Raw genomic sequence first — 22,648 nt, forward strand, 5'->3', positions numbered from 1 at the left:
CATTTCTCTCCCATTAGCAGATGAAGCCACAGCCAAGTATTATTAGAGGGCCACATTGTAGCATTGCTCCAAGACATTTTGTTACTGCTAATGGCCCTCAGTTCAGAGGAGAAAAAAATAAAGAGATTTTGGCTCTATAGATAAAATTGAGGCAGTTTTCCCCCTAAATGTTTGTGGTGAAACCGCCATAGCATGTTGTGAGTGATCTTCTTAGAAAGGTGAGAAGTCATCTTGGGTAGGACCTGTCATGTTAGCAAATGCAGCTCAAAGTGAATGCATTTGTGCATTTTGTTTACGGTGGCTGCAAGCAGTATGGATTTTGTCTGAATTGTTTGTACTCACCGTCATTACCGAGGGTCACCTCACAATCTCATGTTAATTGATAGCCTGTCAGTCCGTCAAGTAAAAAGCCTGTCTCAGTGCTGTGTGGTGGAGTTCTATGATGCGCTTTAGAATAATGTTTAATGTTGATGGAGCAGTGTTTGTGGTCAGAAAGCGCAGCATGTACCCCAGCAGGGGGGCTATACATTTGATTGCAGTGTGTTGCACAACACAGTATATAATTTGTCAGCCTGTTCATCTGAATTCCATCTGTCTGCATTGCAGGACTTGTTGTGGGAGCCGGAGAACAAACCTGCACCATTATTGGTCGCCGTGGTACCTGCCTTACCCAAGGGTGCAGCTGTTGAGCTTCATGTAACTGCAGTTCAGGATGATCCCACCAAAAGGACTTCCTGTCACGTGACTACAAAGGTGGCGTGCGGATCCATAGAGTGCTTCACTGTAATGTCTGCTGACATGTGTAGTGCTTCACTTTCACTTGCCCTGGCCGTGCCTGGTGATAACCTGGAGGTCAACAGGGTGAACGACGTAACAGAGGCAGTTGGCGCTACATTCAAGAAAGCCATGAAGACGATGGATGCTGAGCTGGTGCCACTGTGTGCCAGGGTGTTCTACAAGTGCAACCACTCAGTGGCACAGCACATTGTTAAAGGTATGTCATTGAATATGTATCTCACTCAAGACACTACACATCTAATATTTACACTCATTAAAGAAATACCTCACCCTGCAAATGACCATTTGTATATCAGTTAATCACCCCATGTTATGTTGAATTCTTGCATGCCTCTGGTGAACGAATAATCCAAAAATGGAAAGAATTCTTGATGAATTGGAGCCATTGGGGACCGCATTTAACAACAGCAAAACAGTAGTAAAACATCCATTTACAAAATATAGTGAAGGGTACAAGTTATTTTTATTGATGAACCTACATAACACCCTACAGATAAAGCAGCGATGGGAAGTAGAGATGAACATGGTCATATCACAGGACACCTGGAACGAGGATGCACTTAGGCACATCTGGTTACAAATTCCAACACATGGAGGGAATTTACAAGGGAAACAATAATTTGATTTTCCAGAGCACCAGAAATAGTTTCTATTATGGGCCCAACACACTCCAGCTCATGTTGAAGAAACTGTGCAACATGCACTGCCAATCACACCCATATATTTTGGCAATGTCCGAAGTTAGGTGTATATGGAGAGAGGTACTTGATGCCCTTAAGGAGATCTTTCAACAAGATATTTCACAGGACTCTACGGTAGCACTACTGGGTGTTATCCCTTAACGTTTGAATCTGAGGGATAAGGAATACCTCTTACATATATTACTTACAGTAAGTGTATAACCATCAGATAGCTGAAACCAGCCCCCCCCCCCACATACAATACATGGATCCAAAAAGTCTGGGACCTCTATCACATGGAACAAATGACATACTCATTAAGATTATAATAATCCATCTTTACTAAACGATGGAGTTCTGTCATGGCTTTATTAATACAATGAGATTTATCATGCAGTAGGGCTCTGCCAAATGTTTACTTTTATATTCCCCCCATGCACATATCACATATATGCATTATATGTCATCGTCTGAAGAACAAATCTTGCGCCTATACTGTATCTGTGTGATTATATTGTGGAGTGGACAGTAAGTACTATTATTTTTCATTCCTTTTTTTTTTTTTTTTTTTTTTCTATTTAAATTTTGCTTTTTCTTACCAATGGTTTAAGACTTGGGAGCAAATGTTCGGTCATTTCTGAATATAATTTCTATAAATGTTATATACAGCTGGGGGAAAAAAGCAAATGTATACACCATATGGTGTGGATGAAAACCAAAGAAAAATTAAGCTCTAAAAAACCCCCATCCTCTTACAAACTTTTACTCGTTTCGTTCAGTACAATCCATGTCTCATTTATCCAGTTGTATGCTCAGTACTTCCCATACAAACTGCCATTTCCAATGGGAACTAAACTGAAAATTAAACATAACATTGCTCTCTTCAAAGCCAGACTCCATTGTCAAAACCTGATTTTATCTCACTAAACACGGGAGCTGCTGGTCTACCACTGCCTCAATCGGTAGTTTATTTGTGTTATTGTGTGACCTTGCTGAGTCTGAACTAACCTTTTAAAACACCAAGTCACACAATAACACAAACAATACTAACCGATTGAAGCAGCGGTAGACCAGCAGCTCCCGTGTTGAGTGAGGTAAAATTACCATTTTGTCAATGGAGTCTTGCTTTGAAGAGAGCGTAGACTAAGTTTCACTCCATTCAGTTCGCCATTGCAAAGGGCTGTTCAGGAAGTAATAAGCATACAGATGGATAAATGAGACTTGAGTTGTGCAAGAGTTCGTCAACAAATGTTTTATAAACCTTTGTACTTGTTAAACATGGACCCCTATGACATTAATTCATCAACAATTTGATCAGTTTTTGGATTCTTCGTTCCCTGGAGGCATGCGAGAAAAACAATGTTATCTTCATGAATTCAACATAACACAGGGTGAGCAATTGATATATAAATAGTCATTTAGGGTGTGAAGTTTTCCTTTAAGAGGATTTATCCTAAATAAGCTGTTCTGTTGAAGGCAACACTGTTCTTGCAAGTTAAGCTCCACATCATTGTATTAATGGAAACAAAGTGACAGCCCGTCTCTCTCTGCACTCTCTTTTCAAAGAAAGTTCGAGCTGACATTGGTTAAGTAAACTCCATAAGATATTCTAGGAAGCAGTCTCTCCAGAGGACCTCCACTTCTTCCTGTGTTTAATTATTGTAAGCCATTTGTTGTGTCTGCACTGTGTACAGTAACCCAAGCAGCTGGCACAGTCTTTTGTCATCATTACACTTTTATACGCCACCATCTCCTGCTCCCCCGGATTCTAGGTTCTCGTCAAGGCAAATGTGGAACGGTATTTGTTTTATCCTGAGAGATGTTCTCTCGGAGGGAAAAAGGGCGACGAGCACATCGATCACACGGGCTCACTTGTCAAGTCATCGCTGAAGCAGTCAATTAACATTTTTGAATCTGTGCCAAACCAGCCATCTTACTGTCATTTTTAGCTTTGACATAACTCATCTTCTTGAGGACGTGAAATTATGGTTACCAGTGATGAATGGGAAAAAGGTTGATCCGTTTCGAATACGTGTTGATATGCATGACAGACGAACACTGCTATTTGTTTTGTTACCTAATTATATAATTGTTATTCAACATTGTTTCATGATATATGATGCTTGTCATTTATTTCTTCTGTCATCATCCACGTTAGAAGAGTAAGAAGATTTAGCAGGGAGGAGGAATCTTATTTAAATATATCAACAAAAAAAAATGATATACACAGTTCTATTGTTGATAATAGATGTACATATGGTAATAAATGCTAAATGTGTGTATTTTAGTACAGCCAAAATCAAAATTTATGATTGAAGCTTCTCTTCAGAAAGTATGTTAGTTTGTCTTTATAAAAACCTAACTGTGTTACTGGGTCATTGGTTTACTGGAGCAAAATCAACCTCAATCTTTACCCTTGAAATGTGTGTTTCTTTGATTATGGACTGCACAGACTGCTCCCCTAAAACCATTTACTGACTCATCATCGAGCTGGAATCTGTTACCTTACCCTGCACGCACAGCCGAGCCCTGCGAGCTTACCCATGGGCGTTTTTATGGGTCACAGCCTATGCTCATCGGGTGATGAATCCAAAAAGTCAAAGGAGGAAAAGTAACACCTCTGGCGCTAGCAGTCACAGCCTTCCAACTGCTGCTGTCAGCGACGAGCAGACAGACAACAACACTGGAGCAAAATGTGACTGCACCCCCGCCCCCCTCCCCCTTGGGTTACTTGCGTTAAGATTCACAGCTGATAGACATGACATATGCTTCAAATGAAACCTTTAAACATCTTGTCTCAACTTGTTACTTCCAATAGAAAGGTTCTCTCAAAGATAGACCCCTTCAATTCAAACTAAAACCCCAACTTTTAGAGAAGGACCTGGATAAGGTCTTGTGATCGAAGAAATTCATTATTTTATACAGTTAAGTATAAAAATCAATCAGTCAATCAATTTTGATGTATTTGCTTCTAAATATTCAAATAAAAAGGTTACCTCCAGAACTGAAAAATACAATAACTGATTTTGACCACTTGGAGGCAGCTGAAATAAACTGTGAACACAACATTGACTTGTTTTCACGTTTTACAATAATACAATGAACTTGTTAACAAACAGTTGCCTGTTACACATCCAGCAGATATGGGGGGAAATTATTATTTATTGGAAGTTGTATTTGTTTCCACCTGCTGTTCAGTTCCATAATCACTCACCTTTTAGCTCTGTTTTGGCCTCCACCAACTCCTTACGAAAATATCTGGTTCTTCTTCTTCTTCTTCTTCTGGCTCCACTGTAGCTGCATTTCCACCAAACATTTTTGGTATAGTACCCTTAGAACTGTACATAACCCGGGCGGTACAGTGGTGCAGTGGTTAGCCTTGTCGGCACAGTAAGATGGTTCCTGGTTCAAACCTCGGGGTGGAGTTTGCATGTTCTCCCCGTGTCAGCGTGGGTTTTCTCCAGGTACTCCAGCTTCCTCCCACAGTCCAAAGACATGCAGGTTAATTGCTGACTCTAAATTGGTCGTAGGTGTGATTGTGATCGTGAATGGTTGTCCCAGCCCTGCGATAGTCTGGTGACTGAATGAATAACCCGTACGGACATGTACGTAAACCCTTGATCTGTTTTACGTTTCCACCACAGACAGCACTGTGAGAGGTGCCCTTTACATCTTGCTGATCGTCTATGGAATACAGTTTCACACAGACATTTTCAGAACATGAAAGAAAAGTCTGGAGTGTTTAGAGTCATTGACGGAATCGATGGGATACATAAAAATGGCGGGTTTGTGGTTTGTGCATTGAATGATGATTCTCACTTGGTCGATCAACGGACTGTAGCATTCATAGCCCCACCTTTTAGTACCTGACCAGCGTGCTAGGTTCCTCAACAGAGGGGTCACAAAAAAAAACAGTACAGAATGGAACGGTTCTACTGACGCCAACGAAAACTTTTGACGATGGAAATGTGTAACGTACTGGAGTGAACTGAAACAGACTGCTTGGTGGAAACAGGCTTATGTTCACTTCTTGTTTACTCTCTGTCTGGTCTGTTTGGTATTGGTTAGGTGGTGTGTATAGTGAGGGTTATTTAAAAGCCTTTACCAGCTGCCTGCTGCAGCTGAAAATGGAGACCTAAGAACACTTACAGTACAGAAAGGTTGTGGAGCAGTAAAAAACAAAACAATGAGCTGAAAGATGATATTAAGCCCCATAGAGCTGCAGAGTTGGATGATGTTTCTTTGTGTGCTTTGTGTGTTCATCACTACAAGCGACCCCTTCACATGCAAGTATTGATTATTGCTGCTTTATAGAAAGGTGTGAAAGTTTTGTGTTTCTCTGTTAATCTACTGCACACACCCAACCCCCATCCTCTTTGCTCATTCTTCTTGGACTAAATGAACAATTTTCATGAGCCAACACTTGCTAATTACCACCTCGTTTACCGGTTAATTTGACCAGTTTGGAAGTCAGTGTAGCACAACTAAAAACCACTGGCTCTGGGCCTTGGCCACTGCTTAAAAGCCCCATAAGCCCAGCAGGCATCAACCATTCCACACAAGAACCCCCTTTCTCTCTTCTTTTCACCATTGCCTTCACTTAAACCCCTCCTCCTATTCACTTAGCCTTACAATATTTATATATTAATCAGTTTGAACAAAAATAGCTGTTGATGTTTAGCATAAAAGGGTGTTGTGGGCATTAGTAATGATTTGATTTTGAAAACACAGAGATTTAACAGCAGCCTTTTCAGCTCCCTGTGTGTTCGCTGTGAAGCAGAATAATGGCCGGTCCTCTTGGGTAGATGGTTTAGTTCCATCCCATTGCTAATGTGATGGCTTTTTGAATCTTACAGCCTCTGTCCACTGGGCCTCTCAATGAGGCTCCCCGTGTAGCCCAAAGGGGGGTTGAGAGACCAGGGGTCGGGGATTGGGTGTGTGTTGGGAAGCGCTCACAGGATTTTGTGTGATTTTACAGAGGCATTTATAGAGATTGGAGCAAAGCAGTCTGTGTCGTTACTCGCTTTTCACTCACATAGACAAAAGAGCACAAAATTGCCTGGTCACTCAAGTCACCTTCACCCCCCTCATGTCTCTCATTCATGCATAAGCAGGCATGTCTGTGTACACACACTGACAGAGACTCTCAAAGAGAGAGCACAATTATTTCCTCTCTGTTAATACAAAGATTAAAACATCCTGACATAAAACAGGCTAAGTGCGCAAGGTGTGATGAAGGGTGTGTTTCTTCTCGTAATAAAACCATCCCCTGTCTCTGATCTCCCTCGCTGGTTCAGTTGTCAGCTAGCCATCTCCAGAGGATCCTGCTTCCCAGGGTGCACCACATGCTCTGATAACACATATTTAGGCTTTTAATGCCCTCCAAAAAAGCCCTGTGTTCAGTGGGGGTATTTTAAGCTGTAGTGCATATTAGCTAATTAGAGTGTGTGGGCTCTTTGTAAAGATCTTTGGCATGCTGCGTGCGCTTCAAATGAAAGAGAATGAGGCTTATTAAATAGTGCTGAACTGCTCGCGTAACCTCTCTGTCCTGATTTCTCTCTCTACAAGTTCACATAAATGTCACACAGTGGTGCTGCAGTACTTGTAAATGTTATTGAAACAACAGGTCCTCATACTCAAATGAAAGAATAGGTCATTTGCCAAAACAACGTATATGATTGTGTGAAACGGTTGCAGTTTTAAACACGTGGTTAACATTGTGAAACTATTTGGTTAGGTTTAGGAAACAGATGTACTTGGTCAGGTTTAGGAGAAGATCATGTTTGTTGTGTAACTAAAGTATGTAAGTTAACTTTTGTCACATGCGTGTACGTGATGCAAGTAAAGTGCATTATGTAAGTTATCTTATGTATATAAGTGAAACAAAGGTCAATGTTGACCTTTGGTTTCCACACGGGACATGAATAGCCATCTCCTGGGTGAAAGTCCTGTGTTTGTTTGTACCATACAGCCACCCGAACTTCCTCCCTACTCCTTCCCAAGGAAATGCGCCAAGCTTGGAAGCCACTTTGACATAGTGGCAGTCAGTGTCCAATCTGTCCTTGTTGCCCAAATGGAACTGTGTATGTGCAGCTGTGTTCGATTTGTGTGATCGGAAAGTTACTGACTTCCGGGTCTTGGACTTGATAAACTTCCAGCAAGTACACTTTGGCAATGCCAGTGCCTCATTTAATGTAATGGATATAAGCTTTAACATCAAACTAAGTGTTTTTTCTTCGACAGAGTATTTTCAAAAATAAAAAAGAAGGATCAGATGCAGCTTATACTGTAGCACCCTGTATGTATGTATTGAGGCGAATGAGAATGCTGCAGAACTAGCCTCAGAATGATCCAATTTCTAATAGTTCTTCAAAGTAATTCAGTCATAGTTGTCAGTACATTGAGTAGTACTGTACAAAGCAAAACATGAACTGTTAATAGTTAATTCTGCAAACTTAATCTTCCAAAAACTATAAAACGGGGCTCAAAGTTGCTGCCCACACTGTGTCCATAGCAACATTATACTTCCTGTTTCTTACAATGGTTTATCTGGTCATACTCATATCATCTACCTCGTTCGACTGCATCCAGAAGAAGTTAAAACCTGTTTTTAAAAGTCTTGATAACTTTCTGATTTAAATGCATTGTTATTTCTGGAGCTGATGATGGGAGGAGCTAACATGTGAGCCATCTTGAGTTGCGCATGTGCAGTACCGATTTGGCAGCCCGGACGGATTGAGCATTGACAGTGGCCAAACTGTGGAATTATAATTTCGGGTCCATCGAGTGATGCATGCGACCCAGATGAACTATTTCCCATAGACTTACATTGTGTAAGAGATGCCTGTAAGTCAGGGGATACTTTTTTGTGTCACAACCCCCATAAAATGATCTGTTTCACCATCAGAATTGGATGCATTCGGTCTGATAGGATTTTAAAAGTGTATAAGAGCCACAAGGTTAAATTTTTTTTATGGGTCTGTGTTTGTCCACTGAGACTAGACTAGTCATCAGGAATTACATCTTGACATTCATTGTATTAGACAATGGAAAAAAAGACTGATTTGCAGTACTGACGGCACAAAAGTGATACAGCATGCTTTCCCAGATATGTAACTCTATCATGACCATGCCAGATCACAGCGACCACACCCAAGTCCCATCCAGCACGCTTTTAAATCAGAAGGAATAAGCCAGGACAGTCAACCATGAGACAGGAACACTTGTGACCAATTAGTGCAGGGAGCAGAGGAGGGAATGGGCAACATCCCAGCGGGCCACCGCTAAATAGACAGGCTGTCATCAAGACCAGGCTCTGAGACGCTCAGTGAATTCTCACGTGTCCACTGCCCGTCTGTAGTCCGGCCACACACGCACACACACACACACATACACTAACAACGTCTCTCAGCTCCTGTAAAACTGAGATGTAGTCCCAACATAGCTTCCTAACATCCCAACACAACAGGAGCAGAGGATCCATTCCACTAGATCCCCCCAACAAGCTGCTCAATTGTCCAAAAGGGCATGCCAGGGTTGCCCCCCCTTACTTCTGCATGTGTGTGTGTTTGGTTGTATATGGCTCTGTGTGCAAGTTTGGGAGGGGTAGCTTAGAGTTCAGTCCTTGCTGACCATATGTCTGCACTGCAGGGAGTTGGAGGTGGGGGGTACAATCTGTCAAGGATTTAAGAATGCCAATAATTTGTAAATAGGACCATGTTCCCTGGTCGAAGGGTTAAGTGCAGCCTCTGTCCTGGGACGGCCCCAGCGGAGCAGCTGTATGAGAACCTAATGTCAAACACCAGTCCAAGTTCTCATGAAACTAACACCTCCGTCTTTTTTTGCCCTCACCGCCATATCTCCCTCCCCACCCCTACCTGCCAGGACTTGAAGAAAGTTTGACAAGCTCTCTTGGAGAGTCCAGTCCATCCGTGGCCCTGGTTCCAGTCCTGGACTTGCCTGACTCCCAGATCCTCCACCTGTCCTGCTGGCTCAGTTTATAGAACCGCAGCCAGAGTCAACAACCGGACTCCATTCATCCACGGCACTGGAATTCAGTGGGGCTTTTCTAGAGGAGCAACTCTTGACAGCCCAACACCTAATGACTTACAACACGACATCAGTGAATGTGGAAAATAAAAGCTGCATAACTGCTCATTAATGTTGACTGTTTATCACCCCTGATTGTTGAAATGCAAAGCTTTGTCTGTCTCCACGTGCTTTTGATGATGTGCAGTTTTGAGGATGTGTTTATTCCACTTCATATCCCAGACCTTAGGCCAATAATTCACTTAGTCCTCCACTGGAGTTGTATACTGCAGCAGCTGTTATTCTGCCTTGAAGAGGAGCTGTCTATAACCTAACGCTGCATACCAGTAGACTGGAGACCGTAGTCTACAAAAGGACACACCGGCAGTGTCTCATTCCACGAGGCGATAAACTGTATCCCCTGATATCCCACTGTTTGAGGTGGAATTTCTCTCACCACGTTGGCTAACACCCCTCATAAAGGCCTCGCGCCACTGCTGACACCATCTGTTCAGTTGTAAACCTATAGATTTACTGTGTGACTGGTTTGTGGCAGTGTGTAATGTGTGCGCACGCGGTGACCGTGTTTGTCCCTCTCATGCTCCATGGGATTCAAGGTGTGTTATTATTGTGTAATAGGCAATCAGTGCCGAGCACCTGAAAAGATTAAGCCTCTTTATGTTTTCTATTGATTCTAAGGCAACCTGGTTAATAGGAGAGGGACACTACAACGCACAGCTGCGGGGCAGGTGTGTGTTCTGTGTGCTTGTGTGTGTGTGTGTGTTGGGGCTGTCAGTGGACATTGTGACAATGTGGGAAGAAAATAGCACTATTAACCATTGCTCCTGGAACATTTCTTTTCTCAAAGATCATGAACTGTATTGATGATCTGAGCTGGAATGCGTCTTCACTCCGGCTATTCTCTTCATCGCGCTTGTGATGGCAGGAGAACGGAGTGGGCTATTGATCTTCACCCACTGCAGTGTTGTTTTGATTGTTGTTATCAAAAATTGAACAATAGAGGCAGCCAATAGAGCCTGAAGATTTTTATTGAGGGTTGAAAAACACAAACAAGCAATTATTTATGAGAGTGAGCAAGCCAATGCCCCATAAATATACAGTGTGTGTTAATGTTCGCCTGTTTGGTTTTAAAGGGCCACATCAGGGGGAGACTGAGAAGTTTGTGAACTGATGCCACTGCCAAAAACGCACTAAGATATGGGTATTTTTTTTCATGAAGTACTTTTAATATGTACTCATACACCTGAGTAAACTCCCATACATTTCATCCACAAATATTTGATTGTTTTAATGTTTCCAATAAATGCAGCTGTTTAACAGCCACATATTTTGCAATGACACAAATAACCAAAGAAAACATTCTTCAAAAAATGTAATCCCTGTCAATTTTCTTGCTCCCTTTAACTTTCTGCGTGTGTATGCCAAGCAAGGTCTTGCCTAACACGAATGTGTTGACTATGCATGATCGACAGTCTTCCCTCATAAACAGTGGTTTATGGGGATGATTGAGAATTTTGTTCTGTTCAAATTAAGCAATTAAAATGAAAAACAACACACAGCAGTCCATGAAAATGTATTTCAATTATATATAAGGCACTAGATTTAAAGAAACAGTGTGTGAGATTAAGTGGGATTTAGTGGCATCTAGTGGTGAGAATTGCAGATTGCAAGCAGCTGAAACTTCTCCCAGTTAGAATTCCTTTATTGTTTATTATTTCGGAGGTTTTTACCGGGAGCCGAATTATCTGCAGAGGTCTCTTCCTCTCCAAAACAAATGGAGGTGGTGATTTAAACTGGTGTAAACACTGAATAAAGCTATTTCACGTCACAAATCAGTGTTTCTTTGGTGCTGTTTGGCTTTGCGGATGGGCCGCTAACGTAGTACCTGCTAATATGTGCTCACCTTTTTTCTCTGATAACTTAAGATCCAGATGTTAAGGAGGTTTTTACTGGGAGCTGAATTATCCACAAAGGTCTCCTCCTCTCCAAATGAAATGGACCTGATGATTTAAACTGGTAAAAACACTGAATAAAGCAGTTTCATGTCACAAATCAGTGTTTCTCTGAGATGGGCTGCTAGCCTAGTACCTGCTCATATGAGCTCACTTTTTTCTCTGATAACTTAAGATCCAGATGTTTAGGAGGTTTTTACCGGAAGCTGAATTATCCACAATGGTCTCCTCCTCTCCAGAAGAAATGGACCAGATGATTTAAACCGGTAAAAACACTGAATAAAGCAGTTTCATGTCACAAGTAAGTGTTTCTCTGATGCTGTTTGGCATATCGGAGTTGAGACACTAGCCCAGCACCTGCCAATGTGTTCTCACCTTTTTTTTCTGGTAACTTAAGATCCAGATGTTCAGGAAGTTTTTACTGGGAGCAGAATTATCCGCAGAGGTCTCTTCCACTCCAAAACAAATGGAGGTGGTGATTTAAAGTGGTAAAACACTGTATAAAGCTGTTTCCTGTTACAAATCCGTATGGGCCGCTAGCCAAGCATCTGCTAATGTGTTCTCATCATCTCATCTATTAACTATAAATTTTTACTGGGAGCAAAATTATCCACAGACATCTCTTTATCTTCAAAATAAATGGACGCTAGGATTTAAACTGGTAAAAACATTGAATAAAGCAGTGTCTTGTAGAAAAAAACCTGCTTTTCTTACATTGCTAATTGCAGAGGGACTGCTGACTACGGTTCAGACACAAAAACGTGAATGTCTATCTTGAGCAATTATTTGGTTTGTCTATCCTTGGCTACTGTAGAAACATGGTGGTGCAACATGGTGGACTCCATGGATGAGGAACCGCTCACTATGTAGATATAAATGGCTCGTTCTAAGGTAACGAAAACACGATTCTCATTTTCAGGTGATTATACACTTGAGAAAAACATACATGTATACTTATTATATATCATTTCTGCCAATACATCCACCTAAATCTACACACTGGACCTTTAGTTTTATTATTAAAATGCCACATTTACCAGATATATATGTATTGGGTTTTGAATCCATGTGCTTTTTTCTCTGGTGGAACAGTTGTTAAATTTCAAGGGCTTTATGTGTCACAGAACACAGAAATATAAGTCTCAACATTTCAGTAAACATAGAGGAGCTCCGCCACTAAAATTCAGCGCACGACAACCACTTGTCGATCACGCTGTAAACATTACATTCTGTCTTTCAGCGGGCATGTTTTCATACAGGCTCAGGCAAAGCCACAAGCATATCATCACACCCTCATCATAGCCAACGTGATGGCCTTTGGCAGACACATTTCTTTGTGTCTTTACCGCTGTGTTTTCTCACAAAATGAATAAAGACAGGGTGACATTTAGTTTTCTCATGTGTTTTGTCAAATGTACAGTTTCTACTAAGCTGACCTGCAACCGCTCTGCAAACAAACTGGCTGTTGTGGCTAACATTGTCCTTTGTGCGCAGTGTACCACCCTGCGGCTCTTGTCATTGTGGCCTTGCACATGGACTTTAACTGTGTGTTTCTTCCTCCAGGCTAACCAGGCTGATGTGTGTGACTCTCTTTCCCCTTAGCAGTGTGGGCTACAGTAGGGGAGCCCAGCTCTGGAGCGGCCTCGCTGCACGAGACGCCTCCTGACATTGTGGTCTGTTTGCCTCAGTGACTGTGGTTTTGTTTGTTTGCATATTTGAGTCCTTTTTGTTTCATAATGTATTGTTTTCTTCCTCCCTGACGTATTGTGAAAGCATGTCTTCCTGGTCATAGAGCTGACTACATGAGACTTGTTCTATCTGCTGAACTGGCAAGCCGTCACATGCTATTGAGTGGTGTCTGCTGCCCTCTTGTGGTCAACATAAACAGTGCAATATATAAGTTTTCAATTGAATATGTACAGTATTTATACAACAATTTATAAATGAAGTATTAGAACTACAAATAATAACATTTATCCCTCATCTACTCATGCTAAACATTTCTTGATTTTGGCATTTTTACTGTTTTATTTTTTTGTCTATAATTTTAATTAATGGTTGCCTGTGTGTGAATTTTTTTTATTTCTGATTACCTAACAGCTCAGCTTTATTTCTACCATATTGTTAAGTGTCTTTAATTTTAAATTTTGGGGTATAATTTGATAGTTTCCTGTGCATATTCCATCTTTTCAAAACTGTTTTGAATAACAATCGATCATCAAAAAAGATTGTGATTGATTTTTGTCAAGTGACTAATCAATTTCACTTCTGCTGGACAAGTCAAATAGTTTACAGCATGAAATCCTGTTGTGCCGTATCCTTGAACATATGGACACCTCCTGTTTGATTCTGCCATTCACTATAGAAATATCAAATGTCCAGAAAATATCAACAACCACTGGTATGAAAACTATAGAACCAGAAGTACATTCAACAGGGTTTGTGGTTACTCTGGGTTTTGCCAGACTAAACAAGGGTCACAGACCAAACACTAGACCAGTACCCCAAATCTCAACGCAGCACAAAATGGAATCATATTGCCGTCTGTGTTACTCCTGAAAGGAAACATTCTTACATTTTTTAAACCTGCCAAAACACTGAGGCATATATACAGTACAGGCCAAAAGTTTGGACACACCTTCTCATTCAATGCGTTTTCTTTATTTTCATGACTATTTACATTGTAGATTCTCACTGAAGGCATCAAAACTATGAATGAACACATGTGGAGTTATGTACTTAACAAAAAAAGGTGAAATAACTGAAAACATGTTTTATATTCTAGTTTCTTCAAAATAGCCACCCTTTGCTCTGATTACTGCTTTGCACACTCTTGGCATTCTCTCCATGAGCTTCAAGAGGTAGTCACCTGAAATGGTTTTCCAACAGTCTTGAAGGAGTTCCCAGAGGTGTTTAGCACTTGTTGGCCCCTTTGCCTTCACTCTGCGGTCCAGCTCACCCCAAACCATCTCGATTGGGTTCAGGTCTGGTGACTGTGGAGGCCAGGTCATCTGCCGCAGCACTCCATCACTCTCCTTCTTGGTCAAATAGCCCTTACACAGCCTGGAGGTGTGTTTGGGGTCATTGTCCTGTTGAAAAATAAATGATCGTCCAACTAAACGCAAACCGGATGGGATGGCATGTCGCTGCAGGATGCTGTGGTAGCCATGCTGGTTCAGTGTGCCTTCAATTTTGAATAAATCCCCAACAGTGTCACCAGCAAAACACCCCCACACCATCACACCTCCTCCTCCATGCTTCACAGTGGGAACCAGGCATGTGGAATCCATCCGTTCACCTTTTCTGCGTCTCACAAAGACACGGCGGTTGGAACCAAAGATCTCAAATTTGGACTCATCAGACCAAAGCACAGATTTCCACTGGTCTAATGTCCATTCCTTGTGTTTCTTGGCCCAAACAAATCTCTTCTGCTTGTTGCCTCTCCTTAGCAGTGGTTTCCTAGCAGCTATTTGACCATGAAGGCCTGATTGGCGCAGTCTCCTCTTAACAGTTGTTCTAGAGATGGGTCTGCTGCTAGAACTCTGTGTGGCATTCATCTGGTCTCTGATCTGAGCTGCTGTTAACTTGCGATTTCTGAAGCTGGTGACTCGGATGAACTTATCCTCAGAAGCAGAGGTGACTCTTGGTCTTCCTTTCCTGGGTCGGTCCTCATGTGTGCCAGTTTCGTTGTAGCGCTTGATGGTTTTTGCGACTCCACTTGGGGACACATTTAAAGTTTTTGCAATTTTCCGGACTGACTGACCTTCATTTCTTAAAGTAATGATGGCCACTGGTTTTTCTTTAGTTAGCTGATTGGTTCTTGCCATAATATGAATTTTAACAGTTGTCCAATAGGGCTGTCGGCTGTGTATTAACCTGACTTCTGCACAACACAACTGATGGTCCCAACCCCATTGATAAAGCAAGAAATTCCACTAATTAACCCTGATAAGGCACACCTGTGAAGTGGAAACCATTTCAGGTGACTACCTCTTGAAGCTCATGGAGAGAATGCCAAGAGTGTGCAAAGCAGTAATCAGAGCAAAGGGTGGCTATTTTGAAGAAACTAGAATATAAAACATGTTTTCAGTTATTTCACCTTTTTTTGTTAAGTACATAACTCCACATGTGTTCATTCATAGTTTTGATGCCTTCAGTGAGAATCTACAATGTAAATAGTCATGAAAATAAAGAAAACGCATTGAATGAGAAGGTGTGTCCAAACTTTTGGCCTGTACTGTATATATATATATATATATATATATATATATATGTGTGTGTGTGTGTGTGTGTGTGTGTAAATTGCCAGAACCAAGCACAAACAAACACTTGGCGCAGCATAGAGGAGCAAACCCACCAGCTCAGACCTCAGAATTGTTTATAGAATAAGAAATAAAGGTTTGAGGATCAAAATTAACATATCAGAGGGAACGTATGGTTTAAATGAGAAATGGAAAAATGCCATGTCAAACCAGAGACGCCGTCAGTTAACAGGGGAGGAGGACTGTGAACCTGCCTGCTAACAGCATTGCCAGAATGCACAACAAAGCATCACTTGTTTATTAGATAAAAAGTTCCAGGGGAGGACCCCCAGGCCACCTAAAAGAAGTCTAGGCTGAGCCCTGAAAGTCCTTAAATCCTAGAAACACCCTTGGGAACACCTGACCTGCATGGGCCTACTTAGTTAGTCTTAGGGCTGCTGTGAAACTGTGCCTTCTTAGGGCAACAAAAAAGTTTATCTGAGGTGCGTCAAGAGAGGATGGCAGAAGAAATATCCACACACCAATTCAACTGAGCTGGTCAGCTACAAAAAAGGTTCACAGGCTGAGATCAATGCCACAAAATGTCAATTTATAATACAAAGTGTTCAAAGTATCTGGCCAATGACCACATGCAGTACTTTATAGAGGCATTATTACAATAAAGTCGGCAATGTCAGTGGCACATTGTGGAGCAGTGGCATAAGGTAGTTACGTTTGGCCCCAATGGATGCTATTATGATGGGCCCAGTAATGTAGGCTATCATGCACATATTGTCTCATCACATGATCAGAGACTTGACACTGGATAACATTAACATACGTATTAGCCAGCAATCATCATTGTGTGACGACCCCTCCGCTCCACTAGGTGTGCCTGTTTTCCTGGCTGGTCTCTTTTGTCACAGGATGCGGGTCAAGGTGGAGGGTCATCGTTGACATCATGAGCCACACCTGGGCCAATGTGCTTTATGATATAAAGCTCACCACCTTTCAGCAGTTTCTGCCTCTTCCCTCACAGCACAGCTGCTGTTCAGTTGTGTTGTCTACAGACATTTCCTCACACCCATACACCCATATGACTGTTTAGTGACTTTCACATTTATTCATCATTATTTTGTAAATAAATAAGTTCTAAACTTTTTGTAAACTTGTCTCCTGTCCTTGTTGCAGTGTAAGAGCTGGGTTGTAAGAAGTGGGGGCTGTCCAAAGCTAAAATTCACCATGTTGGTAAGACGACAGGTAAGACGGCTTTGTGGTGATTTGGCCCAGTTTGGTTGTGTTGCTACCTCATGTGACAATTGAAAGCTTGTCCATTAAGGTTGAATGTTGCTGAGTGTGTTGTACCTTTAGTAGCAACAGGCACATCCTCCATTGCACTTGCCGGTTAGGTACTTTGGTTCAGCTATGTGCTGGTTTTGGCTGTGTGCTCTGTGTTGTGCCTTTGCTCTGGTATCCGGTTTTGTTGGGAGACAGACCAGTTTAGTCACCAATATGCACTGCTCAGTAATACAAAAATTCAATTCTCAAAAATAAACAACTTTGCTATTAAATAAAGTTGCTTCCATAAACCCAAAGTTGCAGAAACAGCCTACTGACATGGAGTTCTGGAGGTCCCATGTACATGGTCATTGATCATAAATCACTGTTTTTCTATCCCTGCTAGGTTGTATGGTGCTTCCCCTTTAGGTTGCATCAGTTTTTTTTTGTAGTGTTGTGGCAACATGGTTAGTGTCAGTTTCTTATGGGCAATTGTCTCTGGAGAACGTCTGTAGGATTGCAGGTCGCTTTACAAGCCTGCTGGTTTCCAGTGCGTAAATGCCTACCAAAAGCCACATGAAGACTAAAGCTACAACAAAGCTCCAATATGTTATGCCCCAGCTCAGGGGAGCAACAGAGTAGTCAACAAAATATGCTTAGTCAAATAAATTTTATTGTCAAATGAAACAAAATAACAGAACAAAAGAGGCAAAATAGAGGTGGACAGAGTGCTGCTGCCAAGGAAGATGGAGAGAGTGGGAGTGGCCCAGGAGGGCATTTATGAGATGCTAGAGGTCACATGGTCATGTGGAGGGAGGTTCTCAGGTCGACCTACAACAGCATGCAGAGAAAAAGAATCAGGTCAAGAATATCAGCACATGAAAATTGCATACCTGTTCATCACAAAAAATACCAAAGAAAATAAATTATTAAATTCAACAAATGTAATAGTTTATTATAGTTTATTTGGAATAATAATTTTGCTACAGATGCTATTGTTCTGTGAATACAAGCAAACCTCCAAGTTGGGAATCACTGAAGGCCCATTCTCCAAGGTTTGATGTATGTAGCTACCTATTGTCAGATTTGAGACAACTCATGACAAAGCCTGTTGCAAAAGATTTTGGATCCCACTGCACATAAAAAACAAAGAATAGGCTATGACAGTTTATTTCACTTTTGTGTTTAGTGTAACAACCAACCAATTAGAATGATTGTTTCAAGCAGATTTGCTAAGAATACGTGACAGGCTATAAGCACGTTAGCATTATAGTTTTAAGTTTTATGACTGTTTTGTTTCTAATAAAAACATGAATATCGAGAAAATTAAATCAATAAAATGTCTCCTCGCTCCGGATAGGAACTAAATATCTGTGTTGCCCGCCGTACCTTTTAGAGTGACGCACATGTCTGAGTTCCGGCTTGACGTCACAGAATGTTGCATCGTTAGCAAGAAAGCTAACAGAACACCGACATTTACAGCTCACAATAAACACATTCGTTGTAGTAGGACTTAGGAAGTATATAGTAAGTGTTTTTTGACTTATACCCCATCAGAGCGAGGACTGCTAGCCAGTTCCGACGTTTTTGTAAACGCTTATTTCGAATTGTTGTGTTAGCAGTGTGTAATGGCGGTTATTGTTAAAGGCTTTGGAGATTATCGTACTGCGAGTTGCAGTAATATATTGTTGATATTATACATATAAGGAATATTAAGTTACGTTTCTGTTTTCGAAGTTCATTAACATAAGTCATTATATTTGACTGTTTATTATAATTATATCGAGGTTAGTTTAAGTTACTTAATGCTGGCTTTACGTCTAATGCCATGTACTTTGTTCTAGGTCGAATGAGAGGATCGCCACTTTGGGGGAAATTCGAGAAGTTGCTGAGATGAAGTTGCATCAGTGCCATCTTTGTTCAAAGTCTTTCCCATCGCCATCTAAACTTAAGAGACATTATGTCATCCATACTGGCCAGAGGCCCTTCCTCTGCACGATCTGTGGAAAAGCCTTCTCACAGTCTCATCATCTAAAACTGCACAAGCAGAAAGTCCATCCTTCAAGGCCTCCATCGGGACCTCAGGATCTACAGGATGGAATTTTAACTCGTGACCAACACCCAAAATGTGATAATCCAGCTGCAGGGATTAACACACATGGCAGAAGTAACTACACTCCAATGCCTGTGCCTGTATCATCTTCTGTGGCCTCCCATATGGAACAGAAAAGGGAAATTGTGACTGACAACATTTTTCTTCCGTCCTCTGAAAATATGCCATGTGTAAATAATGGCTCAGTGACTCTGGATGCAGTACCTCAGACGCAAGTTGATTCTGCAAATGGGGACACATCTGTACGCATTGCCAGCAGGGGATACATCTGCAAAGTCTGCTTGAAGTCATTTAGCTCATCTCTTCAGCTTTGGGTTCACGCACCAACTCATAACAAACCAAAACAACGTGAGACGGGTAGAGAGTCAAGCAAGACTTTTTCTGAACAGGGTTATTCAAAAGGGCACCTGCAGACACAAAAATTGAGCTCAGGCAGAGGCAAAATTACCTTAAAACACCAGTGTCATAAATGTCTGAAAACCTTCTGCACACCATCCAAATTACAACGGCATTTCCTTATTCATACGGGGCAGAAACCCTACTCTTGTAAGAACTGCTTCAAATCCTTCAGACAGAAGGAACATTTACAGTGTCATTTAAATAGTCCAAATAGATGCCCACTTACTGCCGGCACTGAAAAGAAACAACAGCGGTTTTGTCATAGCAGACAAAGCTCAGGTCAGTCAGCAACGCAACAGCGGCCCACCAGCCATCGCCCTTGCACGAATTCCTCAATGGAACTGGAGCTCCAGTGTAAAATAAGTGTAAATGCAGTGCAGGATCTGAACACGACTGAAATCAAGTCAGAGGCAGTCGTAAATCAAGAGCAACCATTAAATACAAGCGGTCCGTGTCAGAGTATTCATCATAAGTCAGATGAACAAGAGCAGCAACATTCAACACGTGAACACTTAAAACCATTCCAGTGTGCGATCTGCAGCAGATCGTTTCGGCTAAGAGTCAATTTAATACGTCATCGTAAAATTCACAGGAACCAGAAAGAATTGGGAGGTCTTACCTCTGTGCAAAACAGCAATGATAGGATGTCTGATTCTGACGCAATGAAACATTCACCTGAACCCATCGACTTGAACATCATCGTTAAACCAGAAACATGGAGTCCAAATGGCAGTGATTACAGTGACTCGCTTCCTCAGGATTCTGAGTTAATCACAGCAGCAGAGCAGCAGAGGCAAACCTGCCGTGCCACCAGAGAGCGGCAGAGAATTAAACCTTTACATCAATGCCATACATGTTTAAAATATTTTCCATCCGCATCAAAACTTCAGAGGCATGCGATGACTCATACTGGACAAAGGCCCTTTGCCTGCGAGACATGTGAAAAGAGATTTCGTCAGAAATCACACTTGAGGGTCCATTGTCGCTCACACCTGCGGTCTAGATATCCCAAACAACGATCGCTGTATATCAATCGGCCGCCGTCTCGTAGAGGCAGGTTTAACACAAGGACTGCAGCAGACGTCTCACTCCAGGAAATGTTAGCAGACAAGAAGGACTTTGAGACACACACTGGCAGCTATGTAGTCTCTGTGAAACATTTAGATGAGACCTCTTCTGTAGTAATTATTGAGAGTAACAGAGAACCAGATAAGTTGTTGCCACATACCTCTAAGAACAATGAGGTTGTGCGAAATGTTTCTAACATGACTGCGAAAAGGAAACAGATCCCTAAGTCAACGCAAAATCCCGGCATCTTGCGACACCAGTGCTCCCGGTGTTTAAAGTGTTTTCCGTGTGCCTCTAAATTACAAAGGCATGAAATGGTGCACACAGGTGTGAAGCCATTTCAGTGTGCTGGGTGTGGGAAAGCATTCAGGCAAGCTGGGCATCTAAAAATTCATGAAGGAAGTACCTGTAAGGGCAAACCACCCAAGCCAGTCAATCAGCAGGGGAACAGCAGAAAAGAGAAAGCACATTGTCAGCCGCAGCTTTACCCAAGAATCAGTGTTCGTATCCCTCAGAAGAAAAAATCTGCAAACACACACAATACAGTGTCACATTCTGATTGTGCTGAAGGTAATGGAGTGAGTGCAAAAGCGAACGGTCTCTTAAAGACAAAAGCTAAAAGTAACGTAGCTTGTAAAGAAAAGAAACTTCACACATGCCGAATATGCTTTAAGAGCTTTCCTGCTCCAACCAAGCTCTCAAGACACATGGTCACTCACTCTGGGGTGAGGCCGTACAAATGCAGCCTGTGCAGCAAAACCTTCACACAGCACAGTCATCTAAAAACTCACGAACACAAATGCCGACAGAGTAGCAAGATGTTTGATTGTATTCAAGAACAAATACAAATTCCTAACCATCTCCAGGATACATGCAGTGTAAACCTTATAGATTTTAATGTAGATGCAACAAAAGAGCAGCCGGAGTCACATTACACAAGTGTTGGTCATTACTCTTTAAGTGATGGAGATTTATCTTATTGTGCAGAGGCAAGACACACTGAGTGGTTGGCGGTGCCAGAAGTAGGCTCCCAGGAGGAGCAGAGAAAAGCAGAGGAAACGCAGAGAGACAATTGTCATCAAGCTACAGACAGTTACAGTTATTCATTCCCCTCTGATCTTGCATCTGAAATAAATAAGCTTGTCCAAAATCAAAACATGGCACCTTTGTTGCAACAGTATGAAAGCAATGCACATACTGTAGAAACAACATGTCCGCTGGCGCCGAAAGGAGTTGCAGCTATTTCAGATAGCAACAAGCTGCTCGGTGATGAACTCCCAAGTCCTGTGGTTGAGAATCAAATGCAGCCGGATGATTACTGGTCCGAACCGATAATTGTGTTCGAATGCGGCAATTGCATCACAAGTTTTAAGAGTCAAAGCGATCTCAAACAACATGTTTGTTCAACTCATGCTCAACCTGAAATGACAAAGCCAGCCGACAAGAATCGCTGTGACATTTGCTTCAAACGTTTTGTGACTCCCTCTAAACTGAAAAGGCATTATGTTATCCACACAGGTCAGAGGCCGTTCAGTTGTGACATCTGTGGCAAGACGTTCAGTCAGGCAGCACATATTGGAAAACACAGACTGACTCACTGATAGTTTGCATTTTTACTGTGTAATGTTGGTTTTATTTGTACAGTTGTGTTTTTGTATGCTGTATGTATAATATGCAGAAGATGTATAATATGGACTTGTATATTTTAAGTATTTGATGAATTAAACATGTTTCATGATATTTTATATCGCCTCTTGCTGAATTTGTTTAAACTGCACATTGAATTGGATGTGAAAATATGTCAAAAAAATATTATGATATTATTTTACAAAACTCTTTTCCAGTTTTAGTTGAGACTTGAGTTGTTTTTGAGAAATTAAAAAAAAAACAACGTTAACAGTAGGAACGGAAGACTTTGTACCTGGGGACGATTTTAGCGACGTACCCATTCCGGAAGTGGGTCGCGTCCAGCGCGTTTTGGTTGTGTACATGCGTAACCGGCTGTCTACCGACAGTTACACTCATGCTGAACTAAACTTGAAGGTTTGTGAGCGTACTTAATTATTATCA

The 22,648-nt window shown here is 41.7% G+C and overlaps 3 protein-coding genes across 5 annotated transcripts in view; all 3 read left to right on the forward strand.

Moving 5' to 3' along the window:
• dph6 (diphthamine biosynthesis 6) overlaps positions 1-11,085 on the forward strand; it is a 76,740-nt gene extending 65,655 nt beyond the window's left edge. Inside the window, exons 14-15 of the mRNA XM_033641931.2 lie at positions 607-994; positions 9,363-11,085. Of these exons, the coding sequence (XP_033497822.2) occupies positions 607-994; positions 9,363-9,481 (507 nt within the window). The 3' untranslated portion in view covers positions 9,482-11,085. The remainder of the gene's footprint in view (positions 1-606; positions 995-9,362) is intronic.
• A 7,290-nt stretch (positions 11,086-18,375) lies between these two features.
• LOC117266645 (uncharacterized) lies at positions 18,376-22,323 on the forward strand. The gene is made up of 2 exons (XM_033641927.2): positions 18,376-18,525; positions 18,843-22,323. The coding sequence occupies exon 2, from the start codon at positions 18,892-18,894 to the stop codon at positions 22,177-22,179; it is 3,288 nt and encodes a 1,095-aa protein (XP_033497818.2). The 5' UTR covers positions 18,376-18,525; positions 18,843-18,891; the 3' UTR covers positions 22,180-22,323.
• Positions 22,324-22,524: 201 nt separating this feature from the next.
• The window catches only part of aqr (aquarius intron-binding spliceosomal factor), a 75,535-nt gene continuing 75,411 nt past the window's right edge, over positions 22,525-22,648 (forward strand). For all 3 annotated transcript variants that reach the window (XM_033642898.2, XM_033642902.2, XM_033642903.2), the window contains exon 1: positions 22,525-22,621. The gene's annotated coding sequence lies outside the window, so the exon portion shown is untranslated. The remainder of the gene's footprint in view (positions 22,622-22,648) is intronic.

Source organism: Epinephelus lanceolatus, chromosome 15 (genome assembly GCF_041903045.1).
Source record: "Epinephelus lanceolatus isolate andai-2023 chromosome 15, ASM4190304v1, whole genome shotgun sequence".
Classification (NCBI taxonomy): Eukaryota; Metazoa; Chordata; class Actinopteri; order Perciformes; family Serranidae; genus Epinephelus; species Epinephelus lanceolatus.

Coding starts and splice junctions, on each gene's coding strand:
- LOC117266645 (XM_033641927.2), top strand. CDS start 18,892: ATGAAGTTGCATCAGTGCCATCTTTGTTCAAAGTCTTTCCCATCGCCA.